The 20000-nt window shown below is 46.3% G+C and overlaps 1 protein-coding gene across 1 annotated transcript in view; it reads right to left on the bottom strand.

Moving 5' to 3' along the window:
* The window catches only part of LOC310792915 (cadherin-13-like), a gene marked incomplete at both ends in the record, with an annotated part of 254334 nt that overhangs the window by 215683 nt on the left and 18651 nt on the right, over positions 1–20000 (bottom strand). Inside the window, 2 exons of the mRNA XM_083654682.1 lie at positions 7638–7751; positions 14187–14398. Of these exons, the coding sequence (XP_083510808.1) occupies positions 7638–7751; positions 14187–14398 (326 nt within the window). The remainder of the gene's footprint in view (positions 1–7637; positions 7752–14186; positions 14399–20000) is intronic.

Raw genomic sequence — 20000 nt, 5'->3', positions numbered from 1 at the left:
TTCATTTAAAGTTTTGGGTATTGTGCTGCATATTTACCATTATTTACCGTGTGTAGCCCCATTGTGGGTAGACTACACCTACACGGCATGTCATGTTTTGCAGTGATCAAGGCAAACTGTGTGGTTTTTGAAAGGAGAGACAAATATCGCTTAAACTGTTTCCACTGCACATATCGCATTTTCCTTCTATCGATACACCCGACTTTTCCACCTCCCTCAAGCGTGAAAACTTGTTTGCGATATTTGGAGGCTTTTGCGAATTTTGCAGCGTTTCCACACGCAAATTTAAATTTTGCATAAAAACAGGTGGATTTAAACCGGACTTATGAAGCAGGAGTCTTGGTTGTTGTTTGTAAACACACAGCAGCTTGAAGGTAGACTATGAACCCTAACCCTAACACTTGACTACCGTAGCAAAATCCAACTTGCCACAATAATAAGAAATGCTTATTTTTTTGTTTAATTGCCAACAGCAACAATGCCCACAAACTGAAACATGTCACTCAAGCATATCGAAATAAAAACAGACTCGCTATTTAGCGGCATTGAATAAGGTGTCATTCCTCACAGGTCACAAATCTTCGCCAACCAGCTAAATCCACAATCAGGCAAAACTATTAGACTTTAACTTTCAACATTGGGAACTTTCCAAAGCTCTGCCTTTGCTAGCTTTTAGCTTGTCCATCTCAACCACTGACTGTATATTATCAACACTCACTATTTTTCCACAGGCAGCGCTCTGACAGGGAGAATCACTCGGACTTCCTGACAGAATCTTTCAGAATAAAAGCACATGCTCTGCTGTGTGACAGAGAAAGAGAGAGATGACACGAAGTTGACTGTGTGTGAGACAGAGAGAGAGAGAGATGACACTGTGTTGACTGTGTGTGAGACAGAGAGAGAGAGAGATGACACTGTGTTGACTGTGTGTGAGACAGAGAGAGAGGGAAAGATGGCTGATGAAGACATGTAACTTCAGGTGAAGTTGACTGTGTGTGAGACAGAGAGAGAGGGAAAGATGGCTGATGAAGACATGTAACTTCAGGTGAAGAGGGACTGAAGTGTCAGGAGAAGTTTGGTGTGATTAGGAGACATCTCTGTGGTGGAGCAGTGTGATAAACACACACACACACACACACACACACACACACACACACACAGACTTGTGCACGTGCTGGCACACCGACGTGCACCCAATGGTTGTCTCTGCTGAGTGTGTCTCCCTGTGTGTGTGTGTGTTTGTGTGTGTGCATGCGCCGTGCATGCAAGTGTGTGTGTGTGTGTGTGTGTGTGTGTGTGTGTGTGTTTGTGTGTGTGTTTGTGTGCGTGCATGTGTGTGTGTGTGTGTGTGTGAGACCAGAGGGGAGAGTCTCACGTCTCTCTGTCAGCTTTCATCACAGCCGGGCAGACATGAAAGAGTGCTGGGCACACCGTGCTCCGAGACCATGACAGGAGGTAGCACCTCGGGACAGTGCTGCAAAACAATCGTCACGTGGATGTGTGTGTGTGTGCGCACGCACGCACGCACGCGCGCACACACACACACACACACACACACACACACACACACACACACACACACACACACACACACACACACACACACACACACACACATTCTCTCCAAAAGTTTGGTCGTGTACGTACCTCACAAAAATAGTGTAGAATAAGAGTGTGTTTCTGTGCCAGGAGAAAAATGGTAGCTGTCAGTGGAGTGTATAGATTGTGTAAAGACGGCCCAAAGGAGCTCCCAGTCATTATTGTGTGTGTGTGTGTGTGTGTGTGTGTGTGTGTGCGTGTGCGTTTGTGTGTGTGACTTCAGTCATCCATATCAAGGTCATACAGCTGCTAATGACAATGACTGGCCATGAAAGGACTCCTGGGACCAGGCCAGAGAGAACAGAGAGAGAGAGGGGGAGAGAGAGAGAGAGAGCGAGAGAGAGAGGTGAAGAGATGGTCTGATTGTGCGTGCCCGCCGGCGCGTGTTTGTGTGTGTGTGTGTGTGTCTGAGTCTTACATACACACAAATGTATAATGTGTGTGAATGTGTAAGTGTATGTGTGTGTTGATATGCATGCCAGGCCTGGAGCAGACAGCAGGTGCTCTGCCTGGTTGTCCTGCTAATTAGAGGGACAAGGAGAGGTGGAGAGGCTGGCAAAGACGTGGGAGGGTGGGATCAACCAGAGGCCAGCTTTGATTGGTTAGCACAGGTTACAGCTAATCATTTAGCTCTCAACCACCTCAGCTCCTCAGCCAATCAGGTCAGTCCCTGAGAAGGACAGCAATGAAGAGGGACCCTTGTTAGGGAAAAGAAAGATAAACAGCAGCAGGAAGAGTCAAGAGTGTCAATAAGCATCTCTGCTGTGTCAAGAGGGTCCAACAGGCTGAGAGGTTGGAAGAGAAGATGCATTATGGGAAATAACTGCTTTACAAAAAAATTACCAAAACTTTTATCAGCGCATTCCAACGGCTCCTTGTACTATTCTTTTCTTGTTCTTTTGTTACATTTCTTTCAATGCAACAACTGAAGGTGAAAATTGCAGCACTTTAGAGACAATCACAAATCACACAAGCACGTAATCAAAACACGACCAAAAAGAGTTGGTGAAAGAAAGAATATGAGGGAGAATTATGAGGTCTGATTGTAATGAGGTCTGATTGTGATGCCTGCAGCCATGGAGAGGCGCTGCCTTTGTTACCTTCACTCAGGCAGGTTGAACAATCACTCCATCTCCTCCGTCTAAACTCACGCAAGCATGCTGTCTTTCAGGCGGGGTGACATGTCTCCTCCACTCTGTAAGCTCACGCAAGCATGATGTCTTTCACGCGGGGTCACATGTCTCCTCCACTCTGTAAGCTCACGCAAGCATGCTGTCTTTCAGGCGGGGTCACGCATCTCCTTCACTCTGTAAGCTCACGCAAGCATGCTGTCTTTCAGGCGGGGTCACGTGTCTCCGCCACTCTGTAAGCTCACGCAAGCATGCTGTCTTTCAGGCGGGGTCACGTGTCTCCGCCACTCTGTAAGCTCACGCAAGCATGCTGTCTTTCAGGCAGGGTCACGTGTCTCCGCCACTCTGTAAGCTCACGCAAGCATGCTGTCTTTCAGGCGGGGGGTTTTCCGGTCTTCTCATCAAAATGGATTTCACATCTGCTTGATGCATCGGTGGTCCGGGCACGTGAAATGTTTTAGCGTCGCACCGTACGAGTTCACTGCCGGTGAACATCGGCCACAAACGGAGCCTGATGAACATGTGGACAAAACAGAGGGGAAGTTAAAGGCAGGATCGCTCTGCTCTTCCTGAGACAATTAAGAGAATCAATTTCTCTAAACGAACGAGGCCACCGGCGCTCCGACATCGCTACATCTCACAACACGACTTGCCCACGTCCTGCTTTGAAGCTGATGGTGGTGGTTTGGAATAATAATTTCTCCTGGTGGAAAGAAGAGAGAGTGTGAAAAAAGACTGAGATAAGAAGAGAGAGAGACAGAGAATAACAAATGGAGGAAGGAAGAAATAGCAGTAGAAGAGGAGACAGAGGGCTTGAAGGAGACAGACTGACAGGCAGAGTGAATCAGGATGCTCTCTGTACAGAAACAGTGGAACAGAGGTGGCAGACAGTCTATTCTCCTTGCTATATAAAAACAGTGGAACAGAGGTAGCAGACAGTCTATATTCTCCACGCTATATTAGCTGTGGCTACAGCCAAAGCAGGCCCTCTCTCCTCCAGCCAGCAGTGCTTTATTGGAGCAGTAATATCATGTCATGTGTCATGTGTCATGTGTTGTGTGATGGGACCCAATAATAAATGTAATCTTCTTCTGCATATTAGGCCTAAATGTTATTGTGAAAATTAAATGCTATTAAATAGGCTATGGCTCATTATTATCATTAAAAACATACAAATAAAATTACGGGTAATAATTTATGAGGACAGAATTTTTACAATCCTGTCTATCATCGTGAATAAATCAGCCCAGTCTCCAGAAAATTGTGAAATAGTAACATTTGTCCACAGTGAAAAACCTTACAGTTGAACAACAACGGCTCTAAAATTGTTAGAGGGTAAAAAAAAATTGTGGGTTTTTGGTTAGGGTTAGGGTCTGGGTTAGGGTTAGGGGGGGTCAGGACCCCCTTTCGGGGTCTCCGAAATTCCCACCCCTCTCAAAATTCCCACCCCTTTAAAACCTACAGTACCATTAAAAAAAAATTACCATCTAACAATTTAGAGCCGTTATTGTTAAACTGTAACGTTTTTTACTGTGGACGAATGTTACTATTTCACAATTTTCTGTAGACTGTGTTGGAATAAATAAATACAATTTGAACTTGAGGTACAGTACGCTTTTCTTGCTAAATGGACACATGGTATCAGTGGTGGCTGCTTGTGGCCCCCAGAGGGAGGGCAGGGTAGAGACCTCTGTGTGAGAACAAGTCCACAGCCAGCAGGAGGTGTGACAGATACAACAAGGTGACTACCCCCCCACTGGGAGTCCTGCTGAGAGAGAGACACACACGGTCGCACGCACACACGCACATGCACACGCGCGCGCACACACACACACACACACGCACACGCACACGCACACGCACACGCACACACGTCGTGTCTGGCCCTCACAATCTCCCATCTCCCTGCTGCCCATCTCACCAGGAGGAGGCGGGGAGCATGAAAAATGAATGGCTGCCATATGGAAGTGGTAGGTTGCATAAGGAAACGAGAGCTATTGGTGTGGAAAAATCAATTTGCTCCAGTCTCCGATGTATAGCTCCTATCGGGTAAAACTGCCTGCATTAGGCCGTCTTCTCATGCAAAGCTGACTGTGGGGAGGCATGGAGAGATGGATAAAGGGATGAAGGCAGGATGGAGGGAACGTGAGAGGGAGGGATCGGAGGGAAAGAGTGAAAGGAAGGACAGTGGTGGGAGAGAGAGATCGAGAGAGAGAGAGAGAGAGATCGAGAGAGAGAGGGAGCGAGAGAGAGAGAATAATTTGTGTGGCATACTGTATGTGACGGGGACTGGTGTTTTGGTCCCCAAGTAGGCCAAGGGCATTTCGCTTTCAGATGATGTGTCATACATTGAAATCTGAAAATAGTTGAAGAAGATAATATGTACTTATATTATTTGAACGCTGGTACTAAAAGGAACATTCTGAGAAAATCGCCCTGAAAGTTCAGAGTTTAACTGAAACCAGTGAAAACAAGCTTGGTTTCCTGACAATGTATTTAGTGATCCTAAAACTGTTTGTTATATTGAGTGGGGTCTTCAACAGCTACCCTTTGCGTAAAATCAATCAATCAATCAATCAATCAATCAATCTTGATCTTGATTTGTGCGATTTCACAGTTGCCTACATGGTACACCTTTCACCAGGCCGTGTAATGTGAGGCTTAGTGCAGTGAGTGTGTGATCCCCAGCAGCCCTGTAACACCTACTGATAACTCCTGTCCCCTGTGGACCAAACTTATCTGCTGAGTCTTCTCTGTCTTCTCTTCTCTGTGCTCCTCTGTCCCTGCTGTGCACTGGTGGAGAGATCCGCTCATCCATCCCTCTACATGTGGACTATGTGTGCCCCGCCCTCCAAACGACAACAACAGCCACACCAAAGCCACTGTCCTGCACTACTGAGCTGGCACCTCCAGGCCCTCATAGCGCTTCACAGGGATCATTTGCAGGGAAGTCAAACCCATTTTAGTTCATGGACCACATGCGACCCAATTTGGTCTCAAAAAATATATATACATTGTATATAAAATATATATATATATACAAAATCAATAATAACCTATAAATTAAAAAAAATCTAAATGTTACCATTTCTTTTAGTGTAGAATTACACATTTTCACGTTCTCTCAGCTACCATCAAAGAAATAATTAAATCTACTGTGTAACTGTGCATGACAATTGACGGCAAATGTGCAATTCTCTATAGTCAAGGCCAAGGGTAATGAAAATTGTTTTTCTATTTAGTTATGAACACAGACAACATGAATATGCTACTTAACATTTAACTAGCTCCTGAAACCTGGTACCTCTTAAGGCTAATGTCCACCGGCTGCGGTACGGCTCCATGTGGATCTGGTCCTGCTGCTGAAACAGACTCAGTACGGGAAAAAAATAGGCACCTGTTGGATCCCGCACGCGTCTGACAGATCACATGGGTGTGTGGGTCTGTTCAGGCAGCTGCACGGAGCCGTACCGCAGCCAGCGGAGCCTTCACAAGTGCATCACATCACCATTTTTACACTTTGCAAAGTCATCCTGTGGGCCGGATTGGACCCTTTGGCGGGCCGGTTCTGGCCCCCTGGGCCACATGTTTGACACCTTTGATTTAGAGCGTGGTGTTGGTACGAGCTGGAGAACCAGGCTCCATGCTGCCATGCATATGGCTGTGCTCTCCAGGGTACAATTATTTGTTATTTCCAAGGCTCAGTGTGGGATATCTTTTTTTTTATCTGGGTCTCTCCACGCATTGGGGAGATGCGGTTGATCGTGCGGTGCTCAAACGTATCTACAACAAATACGTTTGACACACAGAGATACATCAAAGCTGTAACACACAAAGAGGTCAAAGCAGAGTGGTACGTGGGGGCCACAAGGAAACGTTTGGGTCGACCACAGGGCTCCAAGGAGACTCAGGAGCAAGGCAGCGGGCATCGGCTCCCAGCACATGAAGTTATATAAACTGCTACAGGTTAATGGGCATTGACAGAGATTAACTCCATGGATTTGCAGCTAAATTCAGTCCATGTGTGGGTAGTGATGACATGAGTAAGCGTGCTCCTTTTGCACAAGTGAATGTGAACAACCTTCTGTTGCAAGTGGGCCAACCAACACCATGGCAAGGGCATTCATCTGACATGCAAAAGCATAGCTAACATTAGGCCACCTAACTATCCCTGTTGTTGTTGCTGTTACAAACTAAAGATTAGCCTAAATTGTGATTTAATAGCTTTTGTATTTTGATGTCTGAATTGACTCCTGCCACAGTGTCTTGCCTCATGTTCTCAACAGACAGCCATATGGTTTGTGTGTTTGCTTGGCACTGCCAGTTGTTTTGTACTGTAGCACATTACATTAGCGGGACAGCTGTCACATCTCTGTAGCTTCATTGGTTTCAATTTCAGCACTCTTGCAGATTTGTGTGTGTGTGTGTGTGTGTGTGTGTGTGTGTGTGTTGATGTTATAGTGTGGATAACCTTGGTCTCACATGTTACTGATTGAGTTTGGCCACTTTACTGCTGCGTTTCCAAGGTACAGTACTGCTGCGGTACCTTGTGTGCTGCAGTACTAAATAAGTAATAACTGTATCACAACTGTATTAGTGTGTTGTTGTTTAATGAACTTTTATCTGACCACATTAATTACTGAGCTCACAGAGAGAGCCAAGCTCAACTGAAACTCAAATCCCACAAGGTCAAATGACTTTCCGAAATAAAATGAGCTGGAAGTTAAGGCTACTAAAAATTAACGGATGGGAGAAAATGTTCATACAGATGTTACTAGTTTCCAAGGGCACTATACCGCCACCAGGGGTGTATGGTGTGTGGAAAATCAAGCTGAAGTGAGTGAACAGTGAGGTTGTGTTGGTAAAGCAAGCTGAAGTGAGTGAACAGTGAGGTTGCGTGTTTCTTACCCGGCCAATGTTCCTGGGAAAGGGAGCTCTCTGGTTCTCAGTGACGACCATAGGAGGGATCAGCAGGGATCTCTTAGATCTGTAGGGCAGCGTGGAACCCAGAGCCAGGACGTCCTGCAACACAGAGCAGCCATGTCAGTCAACTTCAGTTCACACTCAACATGCTGGCTGGTGACCTATACATAGATGGTCATTTTGCATCCTTTGATCTACTGAAAAGGAAGTTTGAGTTGCCAGACACAAACTGGCTCAGATTCCTGCAAATCAGAAATCATGTTCGATCCAAGATTCAAACCTTTGAAGCGCTCCCAACATGAACATGCCTCTTCACTCCAGACATCTTATTTCTAGATTTGTATGTCTGTTTGATAGCTGCACCATGGCCTCTGCTGAGAGGATTAGATCCCCCTGCTGCCCTGGTCACTGCTCCACCCTCTGCCGATCTGGGGAGAACCGAGACTAGCACCATGCTTCCTCCGAGACATGGACAAATACCCTCGATCCGGCTTCCCTCCCGCAGACACCAGCCAATCGTGCCCGTATGGACGCCCGACCAAGCCGGAGGTAACACGAGGATGCGAACCTGCACTCCTCGCGTTGGTAGGCAGGCAATCTACTGCTACACTACCCCGACGCCCAGCAAACCTCAAATGATATGTCCTCTGACATGAACTAACTGTCCCTGTAGCAACTTAATTGAAATTCTTGAACAATGACACCCCACCGACCCCCCCCCAGCCCAGCCCTGGTGTTAATGATGGGAAGGGGCAGAAGGGGAAAAGCACAAAGAGTGTCAGAGAAAGCGCAACAGAGATGTGAGGGGAGACAGTGGAAATGAACAAATGAAAGATGACAAGGTTTTCACTAAGCAGTTACATTGTTCGTGCACAGGGAGGCAATTTGAAATGTTATTTCCGCTCTTGAGAACACAACAGAATAATGAAATTTCATCTTCCAACCGCCAGCTGTTGCAAACAAAAGGCTGTTATAATATAGTGAGAGTGTTTTTCCGCTCTCTCTGTTTCACGTTGTGATCACTGATGCAGTCAGAGCCCTTCTGCCGGCGTGCATGTTGAAGGAAAAAGGGTGTCTGTTACTGACACCATGAGCGAGAAGCTGACAACATGGCAGCTAACATGAAGGTGACAACCTGCAGGGGAGGACAGTCTTGGCAGTGTTGCACGTTCCATAAAATGCCAGAGGCTCCGAGGAGAGTTACGGAGGTCGCCAAAGGCCCTTGACAAAGCGGTGATGTGAGACGAGTCTGGAGTGAGAACAACATTCAAATAAGCCAGAGCGCCGCTTAGCCTTTGTTCATAGGCAGAACTGATGCTTGACTCACGCTGAACGTGAGCTCACGCTGAACCGTTCACACCAGACACTCTCCTCTCCTCAGCGCCCCCTCCCCCCCTCCATTCACTTCATGCATGGCAGCTTCAAGCTTCACGCTTGGAAAATAGGACTGGATGGCGTGAGCAAGGTGTGAGCGTGGCTTCAGCGTGACACACGCGCGCCGGTGGTATGAACGGCCTCGCTTGTTAACAAGGACGCCTAAATGAAACTTGTGGGTTCAGCGTAGGTTGAGCTTAGGTTGAGCGTTGCTTCAGCATAATGGTCTGAACGGCCACTTGGGGTGTAATGGGCAGGCTGGTGGAGCCGTAAAACATGTCCAAAGTCTACATTTCAACCTTAAGTCAACTTGTTTTACTTGCCTAAACCCAACCAGGTTGTTTTACATCAATGTTTTCAATCAGGAATCCAATCCCAATCCCACCGGGCCTGTTGTGCGCACCGAGCATCAAGTGTTGCCTGCGGTCACCACCCAATCTTTGTTTGTTCCTTTGCCCTCCATCTGCCTCTGTCACGTCCTCCCTATGTACTTGAAGCTTTCTTAATCCTTGGTCGGCTCCATGCTGCCTCACGTCAGCAGCAGCAGCAGCAGAAGAGCAGACACTGTTCAAATAGTTCAGCAAATAGTAAAAAAAACACACAAAAAACAATGACAGGAAGAAAAGAAAAAAACAGCTCCAGTAACAACTGCTACAAAATGAAATGTGTGGCTGGGATTTAATTTGCATCGGAAATAGTCTCTCCTCTCCTTTGTCCTTCCCCTTTTTATCGGCCTATAGTGCAGCATTTTATTGACAAAATGCGTATGCACATGGCTGTGCACGTGTGTGTGTGTGTGTGTGTGTGTGTGTGTGTGTGTGTGTGTGTGTGTGTGTGTGTGTGTGTGTGTGTGTGTGTGTGTGTGTGTGTGTGTGCGCGTGCGTGTGTGCGTGCGTGCGTGTTTGTGTGTGTTTACTGCTGACCATGCTGTTCCTCCTGGCTGAGTGCGAGTGTGGTAGTGTGGTAGTGCTCTCACCCCTGTCAGGATGACAGAAGGAGCAGGTAGGCGGTAAACACTGAGCCATTTGTTTACAGTGCAGAGTGCTGCACTCAGACACGGAGAGGGCAACTGCACCGCCGCCGCTAGCCAGGAGACCCCTCTGACACCAACACACACACACACACACACACACACACACACACGGTCATCACAAACACAAGCCGAGTAGAACAACCCACACACACACACACACATAGACGGTCATCACAAAAACAAGCCGAGTAGAACAACCCACACACACACACACACACACACACACACACACACACACACACACAGTCACACACACACAGTCACCACAAACACAAGCCGAGTAAGACAACCCACTTACACACACACACACACACACACGCACACACAGTCATCACAAACACAAGCCGAGCAGCACAACCCACACACACACACACACACACACACACACACATGGTCATCACAAACACACCCGCCCCACTTCCCAGCAGGCTCCAAAGGTGGGACAGAACACAAAGAAACAATGAAATGGTCATCACAAATACAAGCCAAGCAGAACAACCCATACACACACACACACACACACACACACACACACACACACACACACACACACACACACACACACACACACACACACACACACACACACACACACGGTCATCATAAACGCAAGCCGAGCAGAACAACCCACAGACACACCGAGCGCTCTCCGGAATGGCCGCCGTTATCAAACCCACTGGGGGGTGACCTTCCAAATGTCCAAAGGCACAGAGCCCCAGAGGCAGATCAGAAGGGGTTAAACAGAGCCTACAGAGACCTATTATGTGTCTAAACAGCACAGCCGGTGATGTGTGTATCTGTCTGTGATTGGTTTACAAGTGACTCAATGGACTTTTAACCGCTGCCTGTAAAAAAAAAAAAGAGAAAGGAATCAGCTAGTCTGAGGTATGACGGCCGCGTCAATCCCATCATGCACTGCAGGTGTCAGCTGGACTATATGTGTAAAGCAGGGTAGGTGGGAGAGGGACAGCCTGGCAACGCCTAAGTTACAGCTAAGATGGAACATGCTATCAGGTCTGTGTCTGGAGCTTTAAGAACCTATCAATGTTCTGCAGGTGGATCCTGCTGCGAGGGGTATTGACGAGCGCGTTCAAGTCGATACACCCGTTCACCACGGACAGCTCACCGCAGGGCATGCTGGGAAAGATAACTTGCATTTTCTAGTCTGCTGCCTCGCCTTCTCTTTCTCCCACCTCCTTTTTTTGGAGCTGGCTGGCTTCCTCTGCAGGTGTGATGATGAATCACTTTCTTACAGCTTGATGACACCCTCAGAGAAGCTAGTCGTGAATCTTTAATGTGTTCTGTTCAGAGATTACTGCCACACCATCACCCCTCATTCATCCTTTATACATTTGCTTCCCTCTCTCTGTCTCTCTGTCTCTCTCTCTGTGTGTCTCTCTCTGTGTGTGTGTCTCTCTCTCTCTTGGATCATCATTATCATCACCTCAGAGTACAGAGCTGAAAGTGTCATGAACTCACGGGGAAAGAACTCTGATCTCAGAACGCGTCAAGAAGATTTGAATATTCTGTATTTGGGCAATCAGAGGTGAGACCATGCAAGAAGTGCAAGGAGTGTATAATGCCTGTGTATCTATTTGTGTACGCGTGCGCGCACGTACGTGTGTGTGTGTGTGTGTGTGTGTGTGTGTGTGTGTGTGTTTGGCAGAGAGAGAGACTGATGGAGCCTTTGTCATTGACAGAGCAGAGTTACTGTGCCAGCAAACTCAGTCCATGTCCATTCTGCCATCTTCACTCTCAATGCTAAATGATATTGAGACGTGCCTTTACTCATTGTTGACACTGTGTTGGAGACCTATAGTGAGAGATAGATACTAACACCATGGCCAGTGTCACCCAGTGTTTACTGTTTACACAGTGATACACAGATAGATACTAACACCATGGCCAGTGTCACCCAGTGTCACCCAGTGTTACACAGTGATACACAGACAGTGAATATGGATTGAGCTATTGCATAATTCTGCTGTGCAGGTAATGACATGAATTACATGAATAGATTGTGATTTTAATTGTTCTCGATTTACTGTAGAATCAGTTAGAATCCAATTAGAAGTAAAAAGTCACACCGACAGATTTGTTCACACACAAATTCCACTAATCCTCTGAGGTGTTGACAGCACACTGTTACCCGACGTTAGGTATATTCAACAAAGCATCAGAGACGACAGCATTAGCAGGCAGAATGGGGATGCACTAAGTTTAATTAGCTCAATTAATTAGCATGCCAATTAATTTGTGTCAAAGTGCTAATGCGTGCGTGTGTGTGTGTGTGTGTGTGTGTGTGCGTGCGTGTGTGTGTGTATGTGTGTGTGTGTGTGTAGTAGTTTGGAATGTTCATTGAACAGAAGCTACATTCCATTGTCCATTTTTCCAACTTCCTATTATGAAAGGATTGTTGAACGCACCTCGGTCAGTCAAAACACCGCCTGTCATCATGTGACAACAGTGTACAAGTTGAACATCATTAAACACAACATGTGCATGCTAATTAGTCGTATGGCTTTATCTCTTATTGGTTTTAGGTCAAGGTAGAAGTTTGGTGCTGGTGTTGTAAATGATGCTGTAGTGGAACCGTTTGGCTTTCTCTCCAGTATCTACTCACTCCCACACATAACAGCTCACAAAAATGTTTAATTTATATTATATTATATTATATTATATTATATTATATTATATTATATTATATTATAATTAATGGATATTAAACAATTGGTGTGAAAGATGGAGGGCGAGGAGGAAATAATACAACAGACACAGGCAGTACACATAATATGCCAGCTAGTGAACAAGCAAAGGAGAGATAGAGTGAGTGTGATGGAAGGGAAGAGAGAGAGAGAGATTATTTGTGTTGTGTATATTGTGAGCTGTTGTGCTGCGGTAGCAAGATGTCACATCTTAGTCAGAAAGCCTTAGACTACTGAACATTGAAAGCCTCGTGAGAGAAAAATCTATTTGTCGTTGCTGGATGAGGGTTTTGCTCAGGATGCAACACATTTCATTCCATGTGCAGAAATGGGTGAAACTCAACAAAAGCAAAATAAATGGGCTTTTGGACTCTTTTCCTCTTATCAGTTGTTACATGTGAATGGTGCTTGTTTCTGCCCCCGAAGGCAAGAAAATGTGCTGTTGTTCTGCATAACAGCCAAAACAACAGAGAATAATATATAGAAAAACGTCCATCTCTTGGTGCATGCATTTGTTAAATTGAAATGCATTCTTCCATTAATTCACATATTGATCTCTTGTGAAAAAGGGGAATAAATGAGTGTTTGAATTCAGAGTTTTGCTCCTAATAGAAATCGTTCATCAGCTGCTTCTGTCCCTCTGGGCTTGTGTCACAGCAGCTAACAGCCCCCAGCGAGGAATTAAAAAGTGATTGTCTCCACCTTCGCTCACAGCACTTATCATTACTTTCTGCCACCAGAACATTTGTTATGCCAATAAATTCAGCCTGGGACGTTTCCGCTCTGCATTACAGAGGAAATAAAGAGAGGTTTGAGACAAAGACATTTCAATAAGAACAAGTCCTGATGTGGGAACTGGTCAGTGGTAATGAGAAGAAAGCTGCTCTTTGGCAGATCACATGATTAACGGGGAAGAAGCATCAAGGCATCTGGGGATTTACAGCTCAGCATCCTGAAGTGGTCAGTCTGGTCAGTCTGGTCAGTAGACCACAACTCAAACCCGTGTCTTATTGGAAGAAGCTTTTAAACATGCCATGTGTTCACAACACATTCCTCAGAAACTGTTGCCTTTCTTAACCCTCGTCCTCAAAATCACATGACATGCAAAGTGATCTTTTGTTTCTGGTGGGATTCTCACAGTGTGTTTATATCTAAAAGATTAGCACCAACATTGTGTTTGATAGATTTAGATTCTTTTTTGTGCAGTGTTAAATTTAAAGAAAAATTCCCCATTATAAAACCCAAAAAGGTCCAAAAAAGTCATATTTTTGGGCCTCTAGCCTAATTTGACAAAAAGCATGCCTGCTTCCAAATTTAAGATTTTTAAGTCTTTTCAAATTACGGGCCAGTTCTATTTCCTCAAGTATAAGTTCAAGTTTCTTTTATTAGCACGTGGCTAGGCTAAGTAGAAGCTCTACTCACCCTGAGCGTGTGAGGCGACTGAACCGGCAATCCGGTGACGACCACTTGCGCCGTGTCGTCTGCATGTGCGCTGACCCCGTGGATGAACATGAGCGGCTCGCTGCGCAGGACGTCCCGCCGAGGAACCAGAGTCAGATCCCCGTCCACGTGGAAGCTGGGGTCCGACACCTCGAACCTCACGCCTTCGTTACCCGCACAGTCGTCAAACTCCACTGGAAGAAATGGACAGAAAGGACGCATGTTTTATGTCCTCGTAAACAGAATAATCCAAGAAACTACACACACCGAGGAAGAAAGCAACAGCATACACACTATTAGGAAAATACCTGGAAGAGAGCGGAGAGATCCATAAAATCAAGCCAATGTATTTGTCAGTAATAAATTCGGCGGATGATGTTCTCGAAGGGCTTTTTGAGGAAAAAGTTAGTGATCGCTATTCTCAATGTAATATTCATGACTCATTTGTCTATCGTGTATCTTTTATATGGCTGGTTGCATTTAGAAAGCACGTAGGGCCGTTTCAGGGCTGTGTGAGATAAAAGTAGTGAGGACTGGGAAATGGAAAAGTGTCACCTGTGAGTTATGTGGATGTGAGGAGTGAGCCTGTGTGTGTGTGTGTGTGTGTGTGTGTGTGTGTGTGTGTGTGTGTGTGTGTGTGTGAGCCTGTCTTGTCTGACTGAGGGAGAAACCGCCAAGGACTCTACCAGGGTTTATCCCTTCTCATCATGTTCATCCTCTCTTTATCTGGCTCGCACACTCCCCTCGGTGTGTCGACTTGATCCTACATCCTCCCCGAGCCTCAGCACCCGACAAACCCCCCCCCCCCACACACACACACACACATCCTCCCCCAGCCTCAGCACCCGACAACCCCCCCCCCACACACACACACACATCCTCCCCCAGCCTCAGCACCCGACAACCCCCCCCCCCCCCCCCCCACATCCTCCCCGAGCCTCAGCCCCCGACAACCCCCTCCCCCCGCACCCCCCCCCCCCCCCTTCACCTCTTCTTTTCCTCCATCGCACATGAGGCTTCCTACTGCTTGGCATCCTGTGCGTGTGGAGATGCACGTGTGCTGTTGATTAGCGAAAGCAGGTAACAGCATATATAGGAATCAACAAGGCGTATCCCCCAGCCTCACATTTCACATCTCCACGTTTTCTTCAGACATTATTGTGGCTTATATAATTTTTCATTTCCAATATGGAGATCAGGGATTGCTTGGATTCATCATGATGTATGGGACACTCTGCTATCAATATTCATGCAGCAGCTTGTTCTGGGACCAGGGGTGTTGTGTATATTTGTTTCCTTGCAGCCAAGACTCTAAGACACCAAGTAAGTAGTAAGATCATGGTGACAACAGCTAAAGAGGAGGAACAGAAGAGAGTCTCTCTCTAGCGTTCCTCGGGGACAATGCCTCTGCTTGGCTGTCAAGAAGATGTCCTACATGATGCATCCATTATGGATGAGATCCTCTCAGCTTAACATAAGGAGGAAAACTCTGGTGGAGCTCAAGACCAGCTGAAGGAATGTGTGTAAGTCTCTCCTCTGTATGCTCACTGGCGCTTCACATCAGGGACTGAGAGAAACAGGTTGAGATCTGAGCCCATATGGTCGCTGTGACTACACACAGCACCAAAAGTCACAGCCAAAGCCACGCCCCCTTCCACATTCAGCATACAAATTTCATCCACCATTCGTTTTTCCATCTGCATTTCGTCAAATGTTTCTAAAAAATAGTTCTACTTGGTCAAACCAGAAATGCTCTTTTAGAGGTTCAAACAAGAAGGTACATTGTTGCCACTAGGGGTACAGAAATGCTCTTTTAGAGGTTCAAACAAGAAGGTACATTGTTGCCACTAGGGGTACAGAAATGCTCTTTTAGAGGTACAAACAAGAAGGTACAACAATGTACCGATGTTAAAGGTACAGCAGGCGACGGAGCATTTGTACCATTTTAGGTACATTCCTGAATTTTTGAAGAATAGTATTTAATCCCGAAGTAATATATTCGTGTACACAGCAGTGTTACAAACAGAATATATCTTCAAAAGGGTACACGGGCACACAAAACGCTACGCACGTTTCCAGTTTTTTGTTTACTACTTTGCCTGCTGAGCTGCCTTGGTCCACATCTCTGTGCTCCCTCAGGTACATTCCTGTACCTTCTACATACTCTAGTCACACATAATGCTACGTCTGTCTATCCGGTCCACTGTGAGCAGCCCCGCCCCCTTCCCCTCCTGTGTTGCCCTGCATGTGACCCAAACTCACCTCCAAACCACCACCTCCTCCATCTCCCATCACCCGAGGACCAGGCAAAATTGTAAAAGTCTGTGTGGTTTCGCCCTGCGTGACTATAAAATCAATATGACTTAAATCTCACTCATTCAATGCACTTAACCTTTGCACATGTTTGGTGTGGCATCTTTTATCTCTCTGGCTACAGACCTTTTTAAATCCTCCCTCTGGACACAATCGTCTTCTGCCAGCTGGAAGAGGAGAAGAAGAGAGGAGGAGCAGTGGAGTGGAGAGTAGAGGAGGAGAGGTAAGGAAGGATGAGGAAAATGAAACGCTACAAGGGACCCTGGGAGAGATAGAAAGTCAAACACCTACTCTGCAGGGAAACAAGGCTCCATCTCAATATTCAACTCTCATTCTACACCAGAGCATGAGAGATGAGTTCAGTTTCCATTCCCATTACAAGCCTCAGATGTATTTCAATAACATGGGCGCGCTCTTTATGGCCTGCAAATTGCAGAGCCAAACAGTGTCAGAGTCATTTCAAAGGCAGCCAGGGAGCGTTTGATGCTGTTCTAATGTTGTCAGGTTTTGGGGGGATTTCAGAAGAGAGCGTGGTGAGCAGGTTGGCTTTGAAGTCTGGTGACAATGAGAGAACAGAACCCACCCCTCTCTGGCACCATCACAACCCAACACACCCACCGTCTTTCTTCAGAGTGCTGTCTCAACACACCCCTCTCTGGCACCATCACAAGTCTTTCTTCAGAGTGCTGTCTCAACACACCCCTCTCCATCACCATCACAACTCTTTCTTCAGAGTGCTGTCTCAGGGTTGAAATAGCTGTGCAACACATGGATTAGGGTGACATAAATCCCTCACTTATGATTGGAGAGGAGTGGGGGGAGAGGTGGAGGTGGAGTGGGTGGGGGGGGGAGGTGGAGGGGTGTGGCTACCACGTTTTCATCAAGTTTGAACTTGCCTGAGGCCCACTCATTTTGGCTTCTGATCAGCTGTTCCATCAGCTGTCTCAGCACCTCATTTACCATTTTTATTTTATTTATTTATTTAACCTTTATTTAACCAGGGAAGTCATTAAGAACAAATTCTTATTTACAATGGCGACCTGGCAGAAGGCACAGCCTTTTGAGGGACAGGGGGTAGGGGATAAAATAAATACAAAGTTACTTACTTACATTTCAAAGTTGTCTCTCAAATTCTCAGCGAGTGTAAATATATACGGTTGGGGATTGTGTGAGTGAAAAGCACCCTCCCACCAGAGCAATTTAGAGAGAGAGTGGTGTCAGCGGAGGACCAGAATGCGAGACTCATTAGCCAATGAACAGCCATGAAGGGGTCTCGCGCTACTTTTGAATGCTAAAATAAAGCTGATAATGTACAATTTGATTAAAAAAAAAAAAAAACTTTCAAAGTACAACACAAACTGTCCATTTTGCTGCAACTCGACAGTGCTGCTGAGAGTAAAAAACTGGTCCATTGGAGTGAATGAGATGTCGCGACTCTTCTATATACACGACTCTGCTTCCCACCACACACACACCCATGCACGCACGCACGCACACACACACATGCGCACACACACACACACACACACATGCACGCACGCACACACACACACGCACACGCACTCACACTCACACACACACACACACACAAACACAAGCATTCATTTGAATTTATAATGCCAAAAAAACATTTTCCCCCTTTGATTCTTTGCCAATTAAAGAATTACAGGCCTATCATCCAGGCCCGGCACAAAACCCCTCTCTGAAGCTCTATACTTTTCTCTTCATCATCAAAGAACTCAACTGAATTATTTTACTCGTTAGCGTTATATCAATTCAAAAACAACAAATCAATCAAACGTTGTCCAAAACGCTATCAGATGATCGACGGAACGAATAATATAGACGGAAAATGGCACGCTTGAGGATGCCCAAACTTCTCTGCCTCTCATTGACGGCGCACCATGCTTTGACATCTAACATCATCATCCGTACAAATTATCTAACAACATCATCCATACAAATTTACGTTAGCTCCGTTTTCTTTGACAGCCACCAAAATTGGATTTGTGCTCCCCCCCCCATCTCTGTCGAGTACTAAAGTTTTCCTGTGTGAGGTGTTTCTGAAGACAGTTTTCTGCGTTTAACAAAATGTCAAGTTTCCATGATGAGAGAAGATAGGAATCGGAGGAGTAATGTGGAAGGTGGCGGGCGTGTTTGAGCTGATAGCTGCGTGCTGTGCCTCATGAAGAAGGCTCAGGAAGGAGAGCACAATCCTCAAATATTATTATAATATTTGAGATTCAGAGGGAACAAGGCCCGCGCCTTTCATCCAGAAAGATAACCATTTGAGAGATTTGATACCAAGCGGGGAGTTATAGACGACGCAGCATCTGCATCTGGGGTTTTTATGAGACGATTAACTGCCTCCCTCCACCAACCGCCCGCTCCCATCCAATCACATCACCCCTCTCTCTCACACACAAACAACACCGCCCGCTCCCATCCAATCACATCACCCCTCTCTCACACACACACACCCAAACAAGTTAGCGTTTCAAAACTTGAGATTGCTAATCAGCGGGGAAGGTAGGAAATGTGTGAGTCATTAACAAAAACACATTTTAGATTTCATGTCACTCACAGCGGCCTAATCGTGTCCCCTCCTGTGTGTGTGTGTGTGTGTGTGTGTGTGTGTGTGTGTGTGTGTGTGTGTGTGTGTGTGTGTCTGTGTGTCCATGCCTGTGGAAAAAGCAAAAGAAGAGAGAGAGAGAGAGAGAGGGAGAGAGAGAGAGAGAGAGAGCAATGACGGTGAAATAATTAGGGCCAGCTCGGTGCTGCTCGGGGCTGATCCTCTCCTTGTTATCACCCTGAGTTACGGCCTGTCCACCTTAACAGGCCCGGACACTGCGGCCACACATGCACACACACAGACACATGCACACACACACACACACAGACACATGCACACACACAGACACATGCACACACACAGACACATGCACACACACACACACACACACACACACACACACACACACGCACACACACAGACACATGCACACACACAGACACATATCACACCTGTCCACCTTAACAGGCCAGGACACTGCGGCCACACATGCACACACACAGACACATATCACAAAATAATGAGGCAAACTTTTTCCATGGCACGGCTATTGAAAGTGACACCAGAGGGCCATGTGACATGACTGATGACCGGCCATCACCATGTGAACGCTCTAATGGTCAGCAGGTCTTTTGACTGCTCTGCCTTACAGTATAGCTGCTGCCTGCCTTCAGTTCACAGTGAGTTCACATCCCACCTCACACAAGGCTGCCACTTCCCCTCTTCACTGTCACATCACTATCTACCATTTAAAAATATATATCCACACTGAGAAGAGAGATATAGGCTGTCCACTCAAAATGTCTCTCCGCAGTGGGCAGCAGCCATCGACGGCTTTAAAAAGTATGCTTACGCACTGCTTCTGACTTTTGGCCAGATGTGTGTGTGTGTGTGTGCATGTGAGTTGCAGG

Source organism: Poromitra crassiceps (genome assembly GCF_964638095.1).
Source record: "Poromitra crassiceps genome assembly, chromosome: 18".
NCBI classification, from domain to species: domain Eukaryota; kingdom Metazoa; phylum Chordata; class Actinopteri; order Beryciformes; family Melamphaidae; genus Poromitra; species Poromitra crassiceps.
Note: the sequence above shows the minus strand (reverse complement) of the source record. Positions and strands in the feature narration are given on the sequence as shown.